The following is a 22,087-nucleotide window of genomic DNA, read 5'->3' on the forward strand; positions in this document are numbered from 1 at the left end:
TTTGCTTGTAAAAGCATCATAGTTTTTTTGTCTTTGCAAAGCTAAACATAAAAGATGATCAAGATGAGCCCAGGGGCGGGCGTCAAACATAGTTTGGAGTCACTACAATCCTGTAAAGAACTAAGTCCAGCTTCCCACCACCAAGTCTATTTATTCTGATCTGGTGCCAATTCACCTTGATCGTTAATGTTCAAATTCTTGTGTATATGTAGCATGAAATAAACTTGTAGTACCTTTGAACCCTATTCTGGCTTCTGACACTAAATATAATTAAAATCCATTGTTTCAGTGGCCTTGTTCTATAATAAATGTCACTAGCCACTTTCAAATGTGACAAGTTGTGGATACTAGCCAATTAAAGCACGATATATAATGGAATGCTAGCAGTGGTGAGTTTCAATTTTTTTTAGAACCTCTTCTTTGGTGTGGCCTGCTTTGTGGGAGTGGCTTGCCGGCCATGTGACCGGGTGGGAGTGGCTTGCCAGCCATGTGACTGGGTGGGCATGGCTAACTTGTAAAATGTGGTGAAACTCACGTAACAATGCTCTTGCTTAGCAATAAAAATGTTGGCTCAGAAACTCTGGCATTTGAAGCACGCAAGTCTTAAAGCTGTCAAGTTACAAAACACCTGCACCCCTAACCCTTTAGGAAAAAAACCCCAGGGGTGTTCAAACTTGACAGCTGTAAGACTTGTGGACTTCAATTCCCAGAATTCCTCCTCTCGCTCTTCATCTTGATGATTTGCGGACGGGCGGGGGGAGGGAGCTGGAACCGGTTCTAAACGGCACTGTAGATTTGTGGAACCTTTTCTATAGAAGAGGTTAGAACTGGCGGAACCCACCCCTTACTCCATTTTTTATAAGGTATGCAAGCCAAGTGATAGTATGACATAGGTTCCCCTTATAATCTTGCTTTATCACCCTTAGAGGCAGGACTGATGGCTTATCTGAAATAGCTTTAATGCAACTTTCATCCTATTAAAATACACATATAACTATAGTACTTATACACACACATGTATCAGTGGTGGGTTTCTGCCGGTTCGTACCGGATCGGGCGAACCAGATGGTCAATGAACCGGGAAGTAAGTTCCTGCCCCGCCCCGTCACTCACTCGTTCGCCCTGCCCATCCAGAAGCCGCTCCATTGCTTGCTCCCCCCGCCCGTCTGCACTATCCTAGCCTTGCCCACCGCTCACTGATTGGCTACCTCACCAATCGCCTCGCCCGCCTCTAAGAACCCTATCTAAACCCACTTACCTTTTTTTCCTGTTTGGCGCTCTATTGCTGCCTGCCGACTCTGAGAAGGTAAGTAAGCTGCAACTAAGTGTGGGGTGGGGGGAGGGCTGCCGTGGCCTTGCACTATAAGCGAGTCCGGTGACCTTTTGCGGCCTTGCAAGGATCCCGGGCTTGCTTATAGCACAGGGCTGCAGGACCGCCAGAAAGCACGGGGGTGGTGGTAGTGGCGGGAGCTTATGCGGCACGGCCGGCCCAAGGCCTTGCCGTTTTTTGCATCGGGGCGTGCTGCAAGAGAGAGGGAGTAAAGACCTTTTCCGGATTGTTAGTGGTGGTGCGGGCCCGTGCTCACTAAAGCAAGTCCGGGGAAGTCCTTTGCGCCAGCTGGAAAAGGTCTTCACTCCCCCCCCTGCAGCATGCCCCGATGCAAAAAATGGCGAGATTGGCGCACTTGGGGCTGCTGCTGGGATGTCCAGGGAGGCTAAACCAAGTCGCGCGCCTCTCCCAGCCACATTAGTAGATTCCCGGAGCGCCAAGAACCTTTGCGCTCTTCTCCGCGCGCTCCTCGGCTCCTTGGGATGGCAATAGACGTCCAGAAGTGGCGGGGGCCGGAAATCCTAGCCCCAAAAGCCAATTCTGGACATCTATTGCAGTCGTGAGGAGCCGAGGAGAGCGCGGATAAGAGCGCGAAGGTTAGGGTTACTGAGCAACGTGTGTGTGTGTGTGAGGCTGAAGTTACGACCCCCCCCCAGCACTCTGCCTCCCGGGGGTCGAAGTACCGCAAAGGGACAGGCAGGCTGCCACAGCTCCACTGAGGACATTTCTGAGAAGAGAAACTTCTCAGGTCGTGCCCAAGCTGGTGGAGTGCCGGCAACCGCCAGCCCGTCGCTAGGGAGACAGTCAGTGAGATGAACCATGTGGTTGCTCGGATCGCAAGGGCACAGCCTGACCCGAGAAGTTTCTCTTCTCAGAAATGTCTTCTCAGTGGAGTGTGGCAGCCTGCCTGTCCCTTTCAGGAGCTCCACTTTCAGCTGTGCCCGTGCGATCCGAGCAACCATGTGGTTCACTGTCTCCATGGCGACGGGCCGGTGCTTGCTGGCACTCCATCAGCTAGGGCGCGACCGGAGAAGTTTCTCTTCTCAGAAATGTCTTTAGTGGAGCTGTGGCAGCCTGCCTGTCCCTTTGCGGTACTTCGACCCCCGGGAGGCAGGGTGCGGGGGGGGGGGTCGTAACTCCAGCCTCACACACACACACCTAGGTAACATCATCAGTGCTAGAAGGGAGTGGGGTGGGGGGAAGGAGGAGAAGGGACAAGAAGGAGAAAGGGAGAAAGAGGAGGTGGGGGATAGTGGGATCCTTGCTGCTTTCTGAGCTTGGTGGTTTTCTTACAGACATTTGATTATCAAACTAGGTATCATCAGTGCTAGAAGGGAGTGGGGTGGGAGGGAAGGAGGAGAAGGGACAAGAAGGAGAAAGAAAGGGAGAAAGAGGAGGTGGGGGATAGTGGGATCCTTGCTGCTTTCTGAGCTTGGTGGTTTTCTTACAGACATTTCATTACCAAACTAGGTAACATCATCAGTGCTAGAAGGGAATGGGGTTGTGGGGAAAGGAGGAGGAGGAGGAGAAGTTGAAGGACAAAAAGGAAAAAGATAAGGAGGGAGAGGACTGTGGGGTCCTTTGGTGGTCTCTGAACTTGGTGGTTTTCTTGCAGGCATCTCATTACCTAACCAGGTATTATCAGAAAAAATATATAGAAATTTTTTTGTTGTTTTCTTTCATACTTTTAGATTTCTAATTGCCGTTTCTGTTAGTTAGCAATTGATAAAACAAATTCCACGTGAAAAAGTATTCGAAGCCTTCTTGATTTTAATTGTCAATTTATTCTTGCACATATTATTCATTTTCATATCTTTGTTTTTTCCACTGTTGTGCAAACACAATTCCAACAGCTGTTGACATGTGTAAAATTAAATATGTATTTATTCCCTTTGAAATACAAGTAGTAAGTAGTAAGCTACTTACCTTCTGTAAGTAGCTCTTTTATTGTTTTGTGTACTTATTTTAATCTTATTTAAGTAGTAAGTGCACAAAATAATAAATTTCCTTTTTTATATCTTCTTTTTGTAGATCATCCATTGGGGCAAAAAATTCAGTGACATCGTCTTGGCCACTCCCATCCAGTCACATGACTGCAAAACCACTCCCACCCGGTCACATGGCTGGCAAGCCACTCCCACCCGGTCACATGGCCGGCAAGCCACTCCCACAAAGGAGGCCACACCCACAGAATAGGTTCCAAAAATTTTTGAAACCCACCACTGATATGTATATAGTATAGTATAGTATAGTATAGTATAGTATAGTATAGTATAGTATAGTATAGTATAGTATATAAGGTGAATACTTATACAAATAATTAAAATGGTATTACATACATACACACAAACCCCAAACTCATATATTCTTTATGACACAGATTCCTACATTTTTATCTTCATATTTCCTTTATGGTACTTTAATGAACATCCTAAAAATCCAAATATGAAAATGAACACCAATGAAAACAATGCAAGTAATCCTCAACTTACAACCTTTCATTTACTGACTGTTCGAAGTTACAATTCCACTTTAAAAAGTAACTTTTTCACACTTAGCAGCAACCACATGGCCAAAGTTTGGATGCTTGTCAATTGGCTCAAATGTACGATGGTTGCAGTGTCCAAGGTCATGTGATCATCTTTATAATCTTCTGACAAGGGAAGTCAATGGGAAGGCAGAATCAATTTATAATCATGTTACTAGCTTAAGAACTGCAATAATTCACTTAACAAGCATGTCAAGAAAAGTCATAAAAGTGAGAAAAATTCACTTTAACACTTTCAATTAACGACATAAATTTAATTCTTATGTGTAGTTGCAAGTTGAGGACTACCTGTATAATGAAAAAAAAATTGGAAATATGATTTTATTGTAACAATGTATTTAAAGCATTTTTCACATCTCCCTTGACTTACATTTTCCCTTGACTCAAGGTGCATTTGCCCAAGAAAATACATATCACAGTTTGGGAAACCCTAGTGAATATTCTAATATTCATAAAAATATTTCTGAAAAAGAACAAATAAAAAAACCTTACCTAGTCCATGATTACAACTACGACATGGTTCACTAAGGCTTACAATAGACTGCTGCAAGTCTACTCTGGGTGGAGTAGGAGGTGGGTTAGGGTTTTTCCAGCCATTACATTTACAAGAATCCTCTGCCTGTAATTAAAAAAAAAAGGAATGGAAAACAAATAGAAAGTATGCAAATTTAAATAATACCAATTATTACCATATTTCTGAAAACATGATGATAGCAGAGTGTATTCAGTAAAATTCGGTAATTCAGTAAAAGCACTATTTACTTTTATTCTACAATCATCCATAAACAGCTGCCAAAGAGGATTTCAGGAGAAGATGATAAAGTCTGGGCCATATAAAATGTGAGGAATAAGATGACAATGTTCTCATGTTTATTCTTCTCATTGCTTATTTTATCTTACAACCAATTAATATGTGTGCATATATACATACAAATCCATATATACTAATTTTGAAAATTGGGTAAAATTTGGACTCATAGAAGGACATTTCTCTTAGTCTCTTTGCAGCCTCCTTTACCCAATTCAAGTATTGTAAATACTTTGTGTACACACACACACACACACTACATAGCAAAGAAATTATGCAATGCCTGCAGATATTTTGGATTACAAACCATGTAATTCTGCACCATCTACAATACTAATTGGACAGATTTAATCACAAAGACCTGGAAAACACCTAATAACACCACTCATGTGTATTATTATACATATTTTAACAACTTCAGAGAGACTCTATGAAAGATTCCAGGACTAAAAATCCTAAACAGGAAAACAACTCAAGAAGCACGGGAAACTCTGAAAAATGCAATAATAAAAGATCAGTCCATCACAATACCACTAAAAAAGAAAAACAAGAAATTCAAGAAACCAGTATTATGGCTGCATACAGATCTCTCTGACAAACTGAAAGACAAAAGGGACAAGCACAGAAAATGGAAAGAGGGACATATAATTAAGGCTGATTATCAGCAGACAACAAGAACATGCAAAGATGAAGTCAGGAAAGCAAAGGCTCAGAATGAATTAAGGCTTGCTACAAAAGTCAAAGATAATAAAAGAAGTTTCTTTCAACATATTAATAACAAGAAAACAGTCACGGAAACAGTAGGACCACTAAAGAGAGAAGATGGCAAGGCAGTAATAGGCAGTAGGGAGAAAGCAGAGCTGCTTAACTCATTTTTTGAATCAGTCTTCACACAAAAAGTATAGCCCAATCATGGACGTGCGGTCAGGGGGGGCAGGGGAGGCAGAGCCTCACCACTCTCATCATGAAAAGAAAAAAAAAGGGAAAAGGGAAAAGGCGCTGAGGAGTCTCGGGGAATGGGACCAGGTGTGCAGGAGGGAGGTGCAGGAGGCTCCTCTAGCCTCAGTCTCGCTCCTGCACACGTGGCCCCATTCCCTGCCCTCTGTCGGGTTCTGATGCTGGAGCTCATGGTTCCAGGGCGAATGCGCATGCGCGAGCGGCTCGCTTCCTTGCACTGAGCAACGGCGGGTTTACGGGAAGTTGCTCGTGAAAGTGGAAAGTGCGACGGACTTTTCGGATCGGTGGCTACCATTTCCCTGCCAGCTCGCTCGCAAAAGGACCCTGGAAACCGAGTCGTGGCCGGCACCTTGTTAAGAATTGCGCTGCTGAAAGAGACATAGAGAAAAAGCAGATGTATTTTTTTTACAATTATTATTTTGTGATACGATATTGAACTAGCGCTTAGAAGGCCATGGCTGATTCCAAGAAAACTAAGCAGGGTCAGATTTGATTAATCTTTGGTTAGGATGGGGACCCAGGAAATCCTAGGCGGGGAATGGGACCACGTGTGCAGGAGGGAGGCTGAGGCAGCCTCAGCCTCCTGCACATGTGGTCCCATTCCCCGCCTTCCTGATAACGTCACCAGCCTCACCAGCCATAAACCTCACCGCACGTCACTGAGCCCAATATACCAAAAAAGCTACTGTAAAAGAAAAAACAGAAATAAAAATTAATGAATATTTTACCAAGAATCTTATTCTTGTTGCAAGCTATATCTATTAACCTGGATAAAACTTTCTTTCAAGAATTAAACAAAATAACCGCTAGGTTCATTTGGCAAGGAGGAAAAGCGAGGATTAAACTAAAGTCAATGCAAAATAGCAAGAAGAGGTGAGGTTTAGCATTACCAAATTGGGAATTATACACATTAGCAGTAACAATAACATGGGTGAAAGATTGGATAGAGCTAAAGAATAAAAGAATTTTGACCTTAGAAGACCATGCTATGCAAACAGGTTGGCATACATTCCTATGGGATGCTAAAAATAAAATGCACAAATACTTTCAAAAAGATTTAATTAGAAGAGCGTTATTGCAAAACTGGCTTAAAATCAAAAAAATCCACTATGTGAAAATCCCAAATTGGCTATCACCAACAGAAAAAACGATCCATCCAAATTTTACAGATATAAATAAAATGCTAAGATACAGAGACATAACTGACGGACAGGGAAATTTAAAAACAATTGAAGAATTGGCAGAACAAAACATGAAAGTTGACTGGCTAACCTACTTGCAAATCAAAATTAAACACAATAATGATACTAAAATATATGACATCAAAACAGAACTACACGAATTGGATAAAATAATTCACAGCTCAGATAGAAAGATAATAGGGAGAATATATAAATTTCTCCTGAAGCATAAAATGGAAGAGGAAATCGTGAAAGAATAAATGATAAAATGGGCACAGAACTTTGGCTATAATATTGAATTGGATAAATTGGAAAAATGTTGAGGAACAAACTTAAAAATGACACTATCAGTTGCATACAAGGAAAATCAGTACAAAATGCTTTGGCACCAATAAGATTAGCTAAAATCTCAACAAATACCTCCCCAAAATGCTGGAAATGTGAATCAATACATGGAACAAACTACCACTTATGGTGGACTTGTGAGGAGGCTAAATTGTTTTGGAAAAGGATCAAAAAGTGGCTAGAAGTAATAACAGGTGATAAAATAGAATGGAAACCTGAAGTTTTTTTATTAGGAATAATGACTGTGAAATATAAAAAAGAAATTCAGTATTTAATATTACATATAATTACAGCGGCAAGGATTGCCTTTGCCCAGAAATGGAAAAACAAATTAATTCCAAGTGAAGATGAAATAATAAGAAAGGTTATGGACTGTGCTGAAATGGACAAATTAACAAAAGAAATCCAGGGAAAAGAAGAAACAGAATACTACCAGATATGGGATAAATGGTATAGGTGGATGGAGGAAAGAAACAAGGATCAATGAAGGAAGACAACAAAGCCAATATAGCAGACAGAGGAGTAAGAGGGTAAGAATGGTGAAATGCAAATGAAATATAATAGAAGGGGAAACAATATAAGGTGAGTGATATTGATTGGCAATTGCTATTAGAAAGAACAGGAAGCTGCTGTTCGTATTGTATTGTGTAAATGTGGTGTATGTCTAAGTTTTGTGTGTGTGTATTTTACATGTTTGTAATATTTTTTTAAAAAAAAGCAAGAAAATGATAAAAGAACACCTATCTGACCTTGATGAATATAAATCACTGGAAGCTGACAGATTGCATCCTAGAGTTTTGAAAGAGCTGGCAAAAGTTATCTCGGAACCACTGTACCAAATATTACAAAAATCCTGGAGCACGGGAGAAGTACTATGCTAAAAACAGATCATGCCAACCTAAAGCTGATTTCATTCTTTGATAAATTAGTATTTAAATCAGTATACCAGCAAAATGCATAATATATTCAGATTTTAGTAAGGCAGAAAAAAGTGGAATAGTCAACATCACCACCAGATGGATTTGTAGCTGACTGACCACATGGAGAGAAGTACGCAGTGGGATACCACAAGGCTCTGCTTTAGGCCCAGTACTCTTCAATATGTTAGATGAGGGAATAGAAGAGGAACTCAACAAATTTGCAGATGATATTAAACTGACAATAGTCAACACCCTAGAAGACAAATTCAGGATCCAAAAAGATCTTGACAAACTTGAACAATGGGCTCTACCCAACAAAATGAATTTTAATGTGGAGAAAAGCAAAGCTTTACATTTAGGCAGGAAAAATCAAAGGTGTAAGTACAGATTAGACGAGACCTGGCTAAAAAACAATAATTGTGAGAGGGAGCTTAGAGTCCTAGTGGATGATTATTTGAATATGAGCCAGCAATGTGCAACAGCCAAAAAAACTAATATAATCCTGGGTTGTATAAACAGAGGCATAGAATCAAGATCACGTGAAGTATTAGTGCCGCTTTACAAAATCCTAGTAAGACCATACCTGGAATACCTTCCAGCCTCTTTTTTCTACTCTATCTACTCTACCCTACTCTACTCTACCCTACCCTACCCTATATATGCATATAAATAAAATATGCAATACTGTAGAAACCATCTTTTCAGAGGTAGACATCAAATTAGCTGAATGATGATGAAATAATTATGAACAGAATAATTTTGTTTTTCAAGGTTTTAACCAAAAAGCTAAAATAACTGGGTAGGAGTGCTAGTTCACTTAAGCACTTATCTAGAGCAGTTTTTCCAAGTATTACCAGTGGTGAGATTCAACCAGTTTGAGAAAATCAGTTTGGTGAACTGGCTGTTGGAAGAAATAATTAGGGCAGAGAACCGGTTGTTAAACTATTTGAATCCCATCACTGTATATAACCCTTTATACAGTTGAAGCCTTTATTTATATATATTTATAGAGATAGAGACTGACAGACAGATAGACAGACAGACTGACCGACCTAGTTTGGGAACACCAATCTAACATGAATATTAAGAGTCACTAATTTTTTTAAAAAATGATACAGGCACTGAAATACTGTGAATTTTTAAATAAAAAATTAGTCCTTGAATTTTAACTTAAACTCCATCATGATTATTTCTATAGTATATAAAGGATAATTCAGTACATTTTACTAATAAAATATGTAAATTACATGTAGAATTTGATGTTTTCCTTTAAAACTTTTATATATAGCGAAGCAGTATATTTTTCAACGTACTATTAAATATACATTTTTCCTGGTTTCTCCCAGATGGAAGTCTCCTGATCCTATCATCAAATAGCAATGCACAGCCAATCCTCCCCCCCAATTTATAAAAGGATTCGGGGTGAGGGGGACGTAGAACAGATAGAAAAGTAGAAAAAGTGAAGCAAAAGATCAAAAGTTGATTTAAAAAATGTCTGAACCTTATAAAATTTTGTGATTGAGGTAAGACAAATAGTTGTCATTTTAAGAAATCAGCTACTGTTCCTGACCTCCAATTTTTATTTTCTTTCTCCATTTTAATAGTTGCTATTAAAGACCACATGTGATGGCAATTTTCCAGAACAAATGCATCTGGAAATTGTATTAATGCAATAATGTGGGGTTTTTTTTCCTCCTTACTTGTATTTGAATCCTGATAAATTTGCCAAATACAATTCTTAACTGCCTTCTAGGTGAATAGTATGCCGGTAAAAAACACTCTGCCCTTCTCAAGCATTAATGTTAAAAAAACACAGAGAACAGGATTTTCAAGGTCTATGAGCAATAAATTGCTGCTACAAGCAAATTAGAAGCCTTTATGGGGCACAGAGCACAATTTTATCCAGACATGAAAAAAAAAACCTTTGTAGCATAATTATCCATAAATTTCAAACTGAAATACCTACACAAAAAAGTAGTATTGCACAATAATTAGCGTAAGAGATGAAAACAAACAGATGTAGCAATATTGCCATTCTGAATACTCACCTGCCAAAAAACCCGAATACCAACCCTACATGCATAGAGAATGTTAAAAAGTGACTGTATTTTTATGTTCCCAACTTTATTTCTAGATTCTTTTTAAACAATAATTAAGACATAGTAAGGACTCATATCCAGGCCCTTTTTCCCCCAACTTCAGGACAAAGGGGAGCTTATAAACTTGAAGGCTAGTGCAGATCCAGGTCATTTAAAGATTAAGGCAAGTTATTTGAATGGTATTTGAAACCAACTGGAATCAATACATTTATTTTAGAAGGGGTTGGGGCAAGGTTCACATCATCTCTCATTAATTAAGACAAACTTTGTTCAAAGGCAATAAGTAACCTTCAAACACAATAATCTCCCTGAAAAGTATCCCTTCAATTACACACTCCAACAACCACTGTTTTCTATTCAACACTGAGCACTTTACTTTTCAGAAACTTAAATGACATCCCATGGAACACTCTTTTCTTTGTGTGTGTGTCCCCCCCCTTCCTGGGTTTAATAAAATGGCACTGTTCTACCATTTATGTTGTGAAAGCACTAGGAAGGTATTCAAAAGGAAAATATTTAATGTCTCACAGCAGACAGCATTGTGTTGTATCATCTGTATAGAAGTTTTAAGTTTTATATAAAATAAGAAATAAATAACAGGGAAACTAATCACAGTATCTTTGGGCTGCAGTTATACATAAGAGTAATGCATTGTTCGTCAAGCAGAATACAGATGGCAAATTTCACTACAGTAGAGGGTTTAGCTTAAATCCAGTTGATTTCCAGTTTTATGAAAGCTATTATTCTTTACTCCAGGTTAATTAGCTTGCAGCAGCCAACTACAGAACTACATCGTGGACAGAAAAAAAAATCAAGCAGTGGTTTATTGGAAACTTCTAGTTAGCACAACTGCAAAAAAGTAATTCAGAAGCATCAAATGTCCTTAATAAGATAACATCTAGCCTCTGGAAGCTTGTTCTAGATTTTTCTCCTTCTATATGGGTACATAGTTCTCTATTTTTGTACATTTCACTAGAAATCCATTTTTCCTAATCCTTATGAATATAAGGGGAGGAATTTTGTTATTGCTATCATTAAACAATCTGGATTCAGAAATCTTTCCTATCCAAACCATTCAGCTAGCAGTTGAACTTACCTATCTAAAGTCTATCCCTGATATATTATTTAATATATTTATATTATTAAATATGTTCCATCATGTAAGTTATCACAATAAAGTTCTTTTCTTTGTCTTCAATCTAACAGTCATTTTCAGAATCACATTGCCTCCTTTTACGACCTTTGTTGCCATAGTTGTTAAGTGAATCACTGTTTTTGTTAAATTAGTAACATGGTTGTTAAGTGAATCTGGTTTTCCCATTCACTTTGCTCGTCAGAAGGTCACAAAAGGTGATGACGGGACACTCCAATTGTCATAAATATGAGTCAGTTGCCAAGCATCTGAATTTTGATCACCTGACTGTGGGGAAACTACAATGGTCATAAGTGTGAAAACTAGTCATAAGTCAGTTTTTTCAATGCCCTTGTAACTTTGAGTGCTCACTAAATGAACTGTTGTAAGTCGATGAATACCTGTACTATAGCAGGCACTCCTTCTCAGAGTGATGATCAACAAAAGCACCAATTTTGAGCAAAGTGGTTAAAGAGAGTTACATGGTTCATGAAAAAGGAATTATAAAGTTTATATACTACCCTCTGAAATGTCAGGTTACCCGTTCCTGTTACATACAGTCTTAAAGGGCATGCTGGGACAATGAGTTCTTTGGAAGGTTAGGCAGTGTCATGATGAAAAGTAAAATAAAAATAATCTAATTGTGTTCATTTTACTGTGATTAAAATAAAATTAAATATGGAATATAAATATTTAATAAATGTCCTCTTTCATCATGTTACAAATTTCCAGTGCAAATTTTTGAAAGGATGTCTCTGCCAAAGGTTTTCAGATGCCACATCCTTGGCTTACTATTGTGGTGTAAGATGTAGACATTATGCAGAATAATAAAGCAAAAATCAAATTCTTACTAAATCAAGTGTACTAAATAAATATTCTAAATTTTGTATATTTTTAATGGAACACACAATTTTTTTTAAACATTTGTTAGTTTTATTTTGAATAAGAAATTTTTAACATTGAAAAATCTTGTAAAATTGGTAAACAAAACAACCCAGCAACAGTAATTTAAAAACACTATAATAGTTGCATTTGATGGTCAATTATAGATTAAAAAAGAGTAAAGACACAAACTCATATTATTAGCTATCCCTATATTACTACTATGATATATTTAATAATTTTCAATTGTGTTACGTTTTAACATTTTTTAAAAATTACAGTTTTGGTTTTTTCCTATCATGGATTAATCAATCATGGAATTAATTGCTTTAAAATAATTAAATAATTATGGAACTGGGTATTCACATAGACTTAATGTCAAAAAACTGATGTTGATGCTATTATACAATAATACAAATAGAAATAATCTGTCCCAAAAAGATGTACTTTCTGTGCATGATGATTTCCAGAGCTTGGGTACAAACTTAGTAGTATAGGCTTTAGGCTTACCTTTTCAGAGGTTTTATCAGTATATAAAGAACAAAAAGGAAAAGCCAGCGTATAGCAGAGTTTAATGTGTGGCTAAAGGAATGTTGTAAAATGGAAGGCTTTGATTATATTAGTCATGATATCTGCACCTGGTCCAATGAAAAACTGTACACAAAGATGGTTTGCATCCATCAAAGAAAGGAACTGAGTTACTTGGCATTAAATTCACAGATTTTCTAGATAAACATTTAAACTGAACAGTGCGGACAGAGAATTAATTAATACATAACATTTCTGTCCCCAGCAATCTAAACTTAATAGGATTATCAATGCATGTAGCATAGATGTTAAGGTGGGTAAGACAATCAACCTTACTGTCAAGCAAAAACAAGCATTTTATAGTGAATGCCATACCATGTGCACTAATCAAATAGGTGGTAAGGCAGTAGGGGACAACACAGGTTATGTAGAAAGTAACACAGTGTCAGTCAAAATGGACTCAAATGTCTATGTACCAATGCACAAAGTATAAAGAATAAACAGGATGAATTAGAAATTCAAAAAAATGAGGGGAGATATGATATTGTTACCATTACGGAAACTTGAGGGGGGGGGATCCACAAATGGAACATACAGCTAGAGGGATTTAAATTATTTAAAAGAAATAAACGAAATAAAAGAGGAGGCGGAGTTGCACTATATATAAGAAATAACTACATATCTACAGAAATAGAGCAAACAATGATGGAAACTGCCTGGAATGCATTTGGGTCAATGTAAAAGTGGGAGGAAATGACATTGCCATAGGTGTATACTATATACCAGTGCTGGCGAACCTATGGCACGCGTGCCACAGGTGGCACACGGAGCCATTTGTCAGGGCACGCGAAGCGTTGCCTTGCCAGATGGCCAGCGCGCATGTGCGTGCTGGCCACCTGAGTTCACCCTTTTTTAAAGCCATTTTTCATCCTCCCCAGGCTCCAGAGGCTTTATAGGAGCCTGGGGAGGGCGAAAAGAGCCTCCCCCTCCCCCACCCCCGGAGGCTTCATGAGCTTCCCTGGAGCCTCCGGAGCACAAAAAACCAGCCCTACGGGCAAACCGGAAGTTCGGGAACGGACTTCCGGTTTGCTCAGAGGTTCGTTTTGACTGCTCCGGAGGCTTCAGGGAAGCGTCTTGAAGGTCGCTGAAGCCTCCGGAGGGCTTCCGGGGGAAGCGGGGGAGGCTGTTTCACCCTCCCCAGGCTCCTATAAAGCCTCTGGAGCCTGGGGAGGGCGAAAAAAGCATGCAAAAAATGGGGGGTCGCGCCTGTAGTGTGTGCATGCGCACTGGGGGGTCGCACATTGCATTAAGGGTGCGGCACACCCGCACACGACTCCCCTGCGCTCCCCCCACTTATGGCACGCGAGCCAAAAAAGGTTCGCCATCGCTGCTATATACTATAGCAGTGATGGCAAACGTTTTTTGGCTTGCGTGCCACAAGTGGGGGGAGCGCAGGGGGGTCGTGTGCGGGTGTGCCGCAACCATAATGCAATGCGCGATCCCACAGTGCGCATGCGCGCACAACAGGCATGACCCCCCCATTTTTACATGTGAAAGAGCCTCCCACGCCCCCCCTCGGAGGCCCTCTAACTGGAAAAGAGCTGATGTAGTTCCCATATTGAAAAAAGGGGGAAAAAACAGATCCAGGAAACTATAGACCTATCAGCCTACCAGGGAAGATTCTAGAAAAGATAATCAAGCAACGAATCAGCGAACACCTAGAAGCAAACAAAGTACTAACTAAAAACCACCATAGGTTTGTCAAAAACAGATCATGCCAGACTAATCTTATTGCATTCTTTGACAAAGTGACAAAAATAGTGGATCAGAGGAATGCTATCAATATAATTTACTTGGATGTCAGTAAGGCATTTGACAAATTAGACCATAGCCTACTACTAGATAAAGTAGAAAAATGTGGGTTAGACAGCATCACCACCAGATGAATTTGTAATGGCGGACCAACCACACTCAACGTGTAGTCCTCAATGGAACTACATCTACATAAAGGAAGGTTTGGAGTGGGGTACCCCAGGGCTCTGTTTTAGGCCCAGTACTCTTCAACATATTCATCAATGATTTGAATGAGGGGATAGATGGGGAATTCATCAAATTTGCAGACGACACCAAACTAGCAGGAATAGCCAGCACTCCAGAAGGTAGGCTTAAGATACATAGGGATCTTGACAGACATTAACATTGGGAGCAATCTAACAAAAGGAAATTTAATGGTGAAAAAAAGTAATGTTCTACATTTAGGCAAGAAAAACAAAATGCACAGGTACAGTATAGGTGGTACCTTCCTCAATGGTGGTGATTGTGAGAGGGATCTTGGAGTCCTAGTGGACCATCACTTAAATATGAGCCAGCAGTGTCCTGCAGTTGACAAAAAAGCCAACACAGTTCTAGGCTGTATTAAAAGAGGGATAGAATCAAGATCACATGAAGTGTTAATACCACTTTATAATGCTTTGGTAAGGCCACACTTGGAATACGGCATTGTTTTGGTCGCCACAATGTAAAAAGGTGTTGAGATTCTAGAAAAGCAACAAAGATGATTAGGGTACTTGAGGATAAAACATATAAAAAATTGTTGCTGGAACTGGATATGTCTAGTCTTATGAAAAGAAGGACTATTAGGGGTGACATCATAGCACAGTTCTGCTATCTCAGGGGTTGCCGCAAAAAAGAGAGAATCAAACTATTCTCCAAAGCACCTGAGGGTAGTACAAGAAGCAATGAGTGGAAACTAATCAAGGAGAGAAGCAACCTAGAACTAGGGAAAAAATTTCCTGACAGAACAATTAAACCTACTTCCAGAAGTTGTAAATGCTCCAACACTGGATGTTTTTAAGAAGAGATTAGATAACCATTGGTCTGAAGTAGGGTTTCCTGCCTAAGCAGGGAGTTGGACTAGAAAACCTCTAAGGTCCCCTCCAACTTTGTTATTCTATTCTAAAGTTACATTTGGACTAACACAGGAGCATGTTAGAATGACTGGGAATCATTCTGAAAATCATGTCATATTTTAGTTTTAGTTCTTTTTATATTCTATATATTTCTAGTGCCTATTACTTGGGAACTGGACTACGCAAGCAGCAGGCAAGCATGCACGCACACCTCCACTTGTGCGTGCAACAGGTGCTCACACTTGTGTATGCAGCTCCATTTGTGTGAGTAGAGAGCCCATACATCCACTGTTTCCATAAATGGAGTTGTGCACTCTCACACTTGCACCTGCCATTTGTGCAGAACCATCCCCTCTCCCCCACCCCCTGCCGGGCTGCCAAGCCAGAAACTTTGGGGACTGCTTGTATAGATAACGTTGGGGGTTGTCCCAGGGTAGTACCTCTAGTGGAGGGATCTGCTGTGTCCTTTTAAGGGTGACTCATTCACCTTTAGTCCCCACTTGCTGCTCAGCTTTCACCTGTGGCTCCAAATAGCTGTAACATATGCAATGGCCACACCTTGGTAAACCATCTTAGCAGACGGGCCAAACTGGGTCAAGGTAACTGATCAGTCCCCAATCCTTGAGTTAGTGGATTTGTCTATCGCGGCATGTTGTTTGTTTATCACAGTGTGTAAAGTTGAGCTCTGGCAGATTCAATGGAGAAAAAGTCTCCACTCATAACAGTTGTCCAGTGGTGGAGTAACGTCTGTTCTGCTAAAAAAAAAAAAAAGAGAGAGAGAGAGAGAGAGAGAGAGAGAGAGAGAGAGAGAGAGAGAGAGAGAGAGAGAGAATGTGCCTGTGCAACAGCTGCTCCACCTAAAACTCTTGCGCAGGTTTCAGTTGTGTAAGTCATCTTTATCTATAACACAGGTGCAATTCACCTCAGTTCCAAACTGAATTCATTGAGCCCCGCAGTGATTGGGAGTGGCAACAGAAGGAGAAGGAAGTTGTATTTACAAATCTGCAAATTTGTAAATACAACTTTTGGACAACAGTTGTTTGGCTCAATACCCAGGGCAAGAACACATCTGGAAGCATCCAAAATGACTGGGCAGCCCTTTTTAGGATAGCACTATCCAACTTCACATGAGAAGTTGATTACAAAAGGTACGCTAGACATTGACTGGCTCCACAACTTCTCGCTATCTAACTACTTGTGGCAGATCAGCTCTACAGCAGTCAATAATCAAGGAAAATAAATAAAAGAAAATTCATCTTCAGAGCCTGGAGTTTCCACACATTTCTGGATAGAGACAAATTGTCAAAGCCTGAAAGATGAACCACATTTATAGAAGCTGACCTTTGCTGTTACAGCACTGATATTACCACACTCACTGAGACCAGGTTCATTTTAGGAAGCAGCTATTGGATATATATTCTTTTAGAAAGGGAAACCACAGACTCTAAACAGGATTCACAGAGTAAGTTTTGCAATTAAAACTGCTCTGCTGAAGAACATTTCTACTTATGTCCTGTTCCAGACCACACATGCACACACAAAGAATTTAAGAGATTTTAAAAAAAACTCTAAGCCCGTAATATCATTTCCCCAAGTCCTTTTTTTAATAGGTTTGCCTGCAAATAGCCCCCCCCCCCCCCAAGCATTATAAAACAAAGTTCACAAGTCCAGCATGAAGTCAACCAAATACAAAATCTGAATTCAGGCACAAATCCAAAGGCACAGTATCCAATGCAAGCTACAGAATCCATTCATGAATCCTGAGTCCAAGCTCAGGGTCAAAAAACAAAGGCAGGCATTCACAAAGCCAGAACACATACACAACAGGAAACCTAATGGTTGTTTCTAGCATCACGCTACTTCACCCATCAGGCTAAATCTACACACACCAGTGTAACTCATTGCCTCCTCACAAATAGCCTTGCTGACCTCCATTGCACTTGCCTTGATTTGGCCCTGAACGCCCTGGGAGACAGTGGAGGAGGCTGCATTCCCTTTCCATTCTGTGCTTCTGACTGGGTTTCTGAATCCTCCAGTTGCAGCTACATCTCTTCCCTTTCTTCTTCAGCCCCAGGCACTTGTCCGCTTATTCCCCTGATGCTCCCCCCCTCCCCCCGGTTCCTGGCATCTCCTCTTCCTCTAGCCTATTCATTCTCTGCTTGGAAACTTTAGCATCTTCCTGATGCTCCTCCACATTCTACTTCTAGATCCCCAGAATCAGTTCTTCCTCCTCATCTGGGCCATCAGAGAAAGCAATCACAACTCACTGGAATAAATGAATGTACTATGAAGTTCCTCCTTTCTCTCAGCAAGTCCTACTACATCCCTGTTATAGTGCTTATACGGCAACTCCCTCAAGTCCAGACAGACAAAGAGATTTATATGGGCATCTCGAGCAGATTATTCAAATCCACCACAACTAATTTGTCACTCTGGATGACATCAAAGTCAGGGTGGGAGCAGAGAGTGTCAACTGCTATTGAATTCTTGGAAGACATGGAATGGGAAAATCAAACAATAATTACTTGCTCCTTCTGAGCAAATGCACTGAGGATAACCTGTGCATCACTAATACTATGTTCAAATTTACAAAAAAGTATAAAACAATCTGGGTGCATCCTGAGTCACTGGCACTTATTTACTATATCAGAGTATGTCACTGCAACCATAAAGAAGTTACCATTACCTGGGCCATGCAAAGTGTTGAGTGCTGGACAGATCACAGACTAATCTGGTTGGTCTTCAACTGTGAGCAGGTTCTTTACCCCGCAAGTAACCAAGGACTTCAGAACATCGTTCAACATTGTCAGACTGAAAAACCCAAGCCAAATCCAACATTTTCAAAATGTACTTAATAAAAAACTTTATGACAATTTATCGCTTGTAGGAAATTGTTATGAAAATTGGATGCAGTTCATAAATGTCATCACAGACTGCGATTATACTTAAGACTGAGAAGCTGGACATACCAAGATCTTCCCATGCCTAGAACAAGGTTTTTGTATTATATATCTCAAAGAACGAAGTACAAGAGGAACTGCAAAATATAAAGGACAACTGGTAGCACAGAAAGGGTGATCATGTGGAATGCTTTGCAGATATGTATGCGACCAGTGTTCTTTAGCACATGAAGGCATTTTATGGTCTTTCTACACTAGGACATTCCCCATACTCTCATCTGATAGGTCAGATCTGATCAAAGACAAGGAAGGATTGAAACACTACTATACATTTCTTTAACTTTCTCATAGGCCATCTTCCAGCAGGTTTCTCAGTTGTCAGTCTTATCCTATATCTGCTTTGAGGCAGAAAGCAATCTTGCAGATTAACTTTTAAAAAAGCAACAGGGCAGGATGGTATTTCTGCCTAAATCTACAAAGCACTAGTCTCAAATACCTTACGGTCATTTCAAGAAATCTTAGAAGACAACAGGATCGCGGGGAAATGTTTGACAACTTCTGTGGTGCTGTCATTGTGGCAGTATGGAAAATAAGGGAAGCAAATTAGACTGTGTGAACTACAGGAGTATCTCACTGCAAGAGTTTTGCTCAGATTTTTCTGAAAAGCCTTGTCATTGTTTTGAAAAGGAACCTCCCAGAAGGTGCAATGAGGCTTTCTAAATGGAGTACAGCAGACCTGAGATTTGCCATTGAGCAGAATAGATCTCTTTACCTTCATTGACCTGACAAAGGCACTTGACACTGTAAACAAGAAGGCTCTCTGGACCATCCTGAAATCTTCTGGATGACTGAGGAAATTAGTGAAGTTGATTCACCTATTCCATGATGGAATGTCAGGGAAGGTTAATTACAGTGATATATCAGCTGCATTTGCCATTTCCAATGAGGTGAAGCAAAGTTGTGTCTTAACCCGTCCTGTTCAATCTCTTCTTCAGTTACACATTGTCATATACTGTACATAGACTGGAGACTGGAGAGTATTCAACAGATTCCAACTAAAGTTTTCTCTGTGACTTACACCGCTAGAATGAATGGACAAAGTGACTCCATATAGTCATTCACGGAACCCTTCTTTGATTATGACTATGTGCTCCTGGCACACAATAACAGTAATTACAGTGGATGCTAAACAAATTCTCAGACACTGCTATGCTTTTCAGATTTACTATCAGCCTGAACAGATTTACTATCAGAACAAGACTGAAGTACTTTGCCAGCCGGTGCCAAATATCTGTAAAACCAAAAATCACTGCTGTGACACCCAGCTGACAAAAGGTAAAAAGTTTCAATACCTGGGAAGTATCATCTTGGATCTTTGGACAAAGAAACTGACTCAAAGATCAGCACAGCCAGACAGGCTCTGAAGCAGCTGGATATAGGCAGTTCAATTAACACCACATCCATATTTCCATATAGCTAAACGTGTACAGACCTGTGGCTATACCTCTACTCCTATATGAATGTAAATCTTGGACTATGTATCAGTAACACATCAAACAACTGGAGAAATTTCGCATGCATGTTTTCTGCTACATTCCTGGAATTCTTTGGCAAGACCATTTGGAGACCTTGGATTACATAAAGTCCCCCGGCAGTGAGTCCCTGAATAATCACAAGCCAGATTTACTGCTTGGAACACAGCATCAGAATGGATGACCACTGTATGCCTTTCCAATGGTATGGTATGTTATATTGGAAACTGGGAAGATATATTGAGGACATCTACACAAGCGCTATAAAGAAATCCTATACCACTGTGACATCCAGCCAAGGGAATTCCTAGTTAGGTCTTCAAACAGATCTATTGATAGGCCCTGTGCTAAAATGCCTCCACTGGCTTTGAAAACAGGTACCATGAAAAACTGATAGAAAACTGTTAAGTGGCACCATCGGAACACCCGTAGTTATTACAATAGACTTCCAGTGCCCTCATAGCGATAGATTCTGCACCTCTAGCCTGGGACTGCACAGTCACTTCCATGTCCACAGGTGAACTGCACAATCATATGTCTTCTTTGAATTTGGGACTATCAAACTGACTACCTACTTACGTACTTATCTATCTACTCACCCATTCACCTACCCATCCAACCCCTCTGCCTATCTTACGCACATACATACACACACAATGTATATGCCTAACAATTTGTTTCTGAATGCTTGTAGTAAGTATTATGACAGGATTCACAGCAGAGAATTTGAATTTGAGTCCCCCCCCCCCCCCCTAAAATGTTCCTTCTAGCTACTCATTCCTGATTCACATTTCACTCACCAGGAGATCTGGCAAATATAGGAGCATTCTCTATATTATAAACTAGAATAAATTCTACTATTCGGTAACTTCCAATCTCATTACATAAATTTTGTATTATTGCATTTCCTAAGCTGAAATGTTTATGGGGAGTCTTATGCTAACTCATGCTGAAAAATAAATTACTAAGGATTTGTTTCATGACTAACATGTTCTGCTGTTATTTTCTTTTATTCCAGACCATCAATTGTAAATCATATTTAAATTACTTTCCTCAAAAACTGTCATGATTAATCCATACGGTTGCCACATTTTATTTACTGCTCATTCTTTAAATCAATATTGTGCAATAAAAGGTTAAAAATTAGAATGCATGGTATAACATATTGGCCTTGGTCCAGCAAACTGAATCAAATTTTGAAAACACTGAAATAGGACTATATTGCTTGATATAATGCTCAAATTAAGGGCAAAACTGCTGCTACATTGCTCAAGATCTAGCATGCTTTAAAATAAGTTAGTGAGACAACATCAAAGGGCATTTAATTCAACAGAGTGATTTTGAAACACTAGATTGGCATACATTGTCTAGATTGGGAGGAGCTGGGGTGAGGACAGGAGCTCACCCCATCACATAGCCCTTGTGTCTTGAACCTGGGCTACCAGCTTTCCAACTGAAAAGTCCAGCATCTTAACTGCCGAGCCACCATGCCATTCCATGAAGGAGATAAGCAGTTCTTAAATAAGACAAATAAATAAACTGAGGAGTTATAATTTAAAAAATCAGGAATCTTCCTATTCATACGTAGAAAATAACACAAAATCATAATAAGATTATTTTATACAAACCTTTCTATTTCTTTTCCACTGTTTCATAAAAAAAGTTCTCTGTTAAGTACTAATTCATAAAGTATAGGGTTTTTTATTGGAAAATAAACATATAATTTGAGCCAATTTTAATTAAGTGTTGGGATAAATCAGTTCTCTACATGTAATTGCTTTGAAAACCAGAATTTGAGTTGCGTCTAATCTTGGGAAAATTTGGCTAAATACATAGTTTATATGATAGCTGATATCAGTTGCAGCTACATCAATGCAAAAGTTCCCTATTCAATCTCTATTAAAGTTGTCTACCGTACACTTTGCAAAATCCACAAAGATATGCATTTATCAAGTTGATATACTTAAAATGCTTTTAAGGGCAACTGCAATGATCAATCATATGGGAAATCTCCAG

The 22,087-nt window shown here is 39.7% G+C and overlaps 1 protein-coding gene across 3 annotated transcripts in view; it reads right to left on the minus strand.

The window, feature by feature from the left end:
- Positions 1-22,087, minus strand: part of KAT2B (lysine acetyltransferase 2B) — an 89,001-nt gene that overhangs the window by 58,951 nt on the left and 7,963 nt on the right. For all 3 annotated transcript variants that reach the window (XM_081971644.1, XM_081971643.1, XM_081971645.1), the window contains exon 2: positions 4,371-4,497. In XM_081971644.1, the coding sequence (XP_081827770.1) occupies positions 4,371-4,497 (127 nt within the window). The remainder of the gene's footprint in view (positions 1-4,370; positions 4,498-22,087) is intronic.

The sequence above is a fragment of the Natrix helvetica genome (genome assembly GCF_964273705.1).
Source record: "Natrix helvetica genome assembly, chromosome: Z".
In the NCBI taxonomy this organism is placed as follows: domain Eukaryota; kingdom Metazoa; phylum Chordata; class Lepidosauria; order Squamata; family Natricidae; genus Natrix; species Natrix helvetica.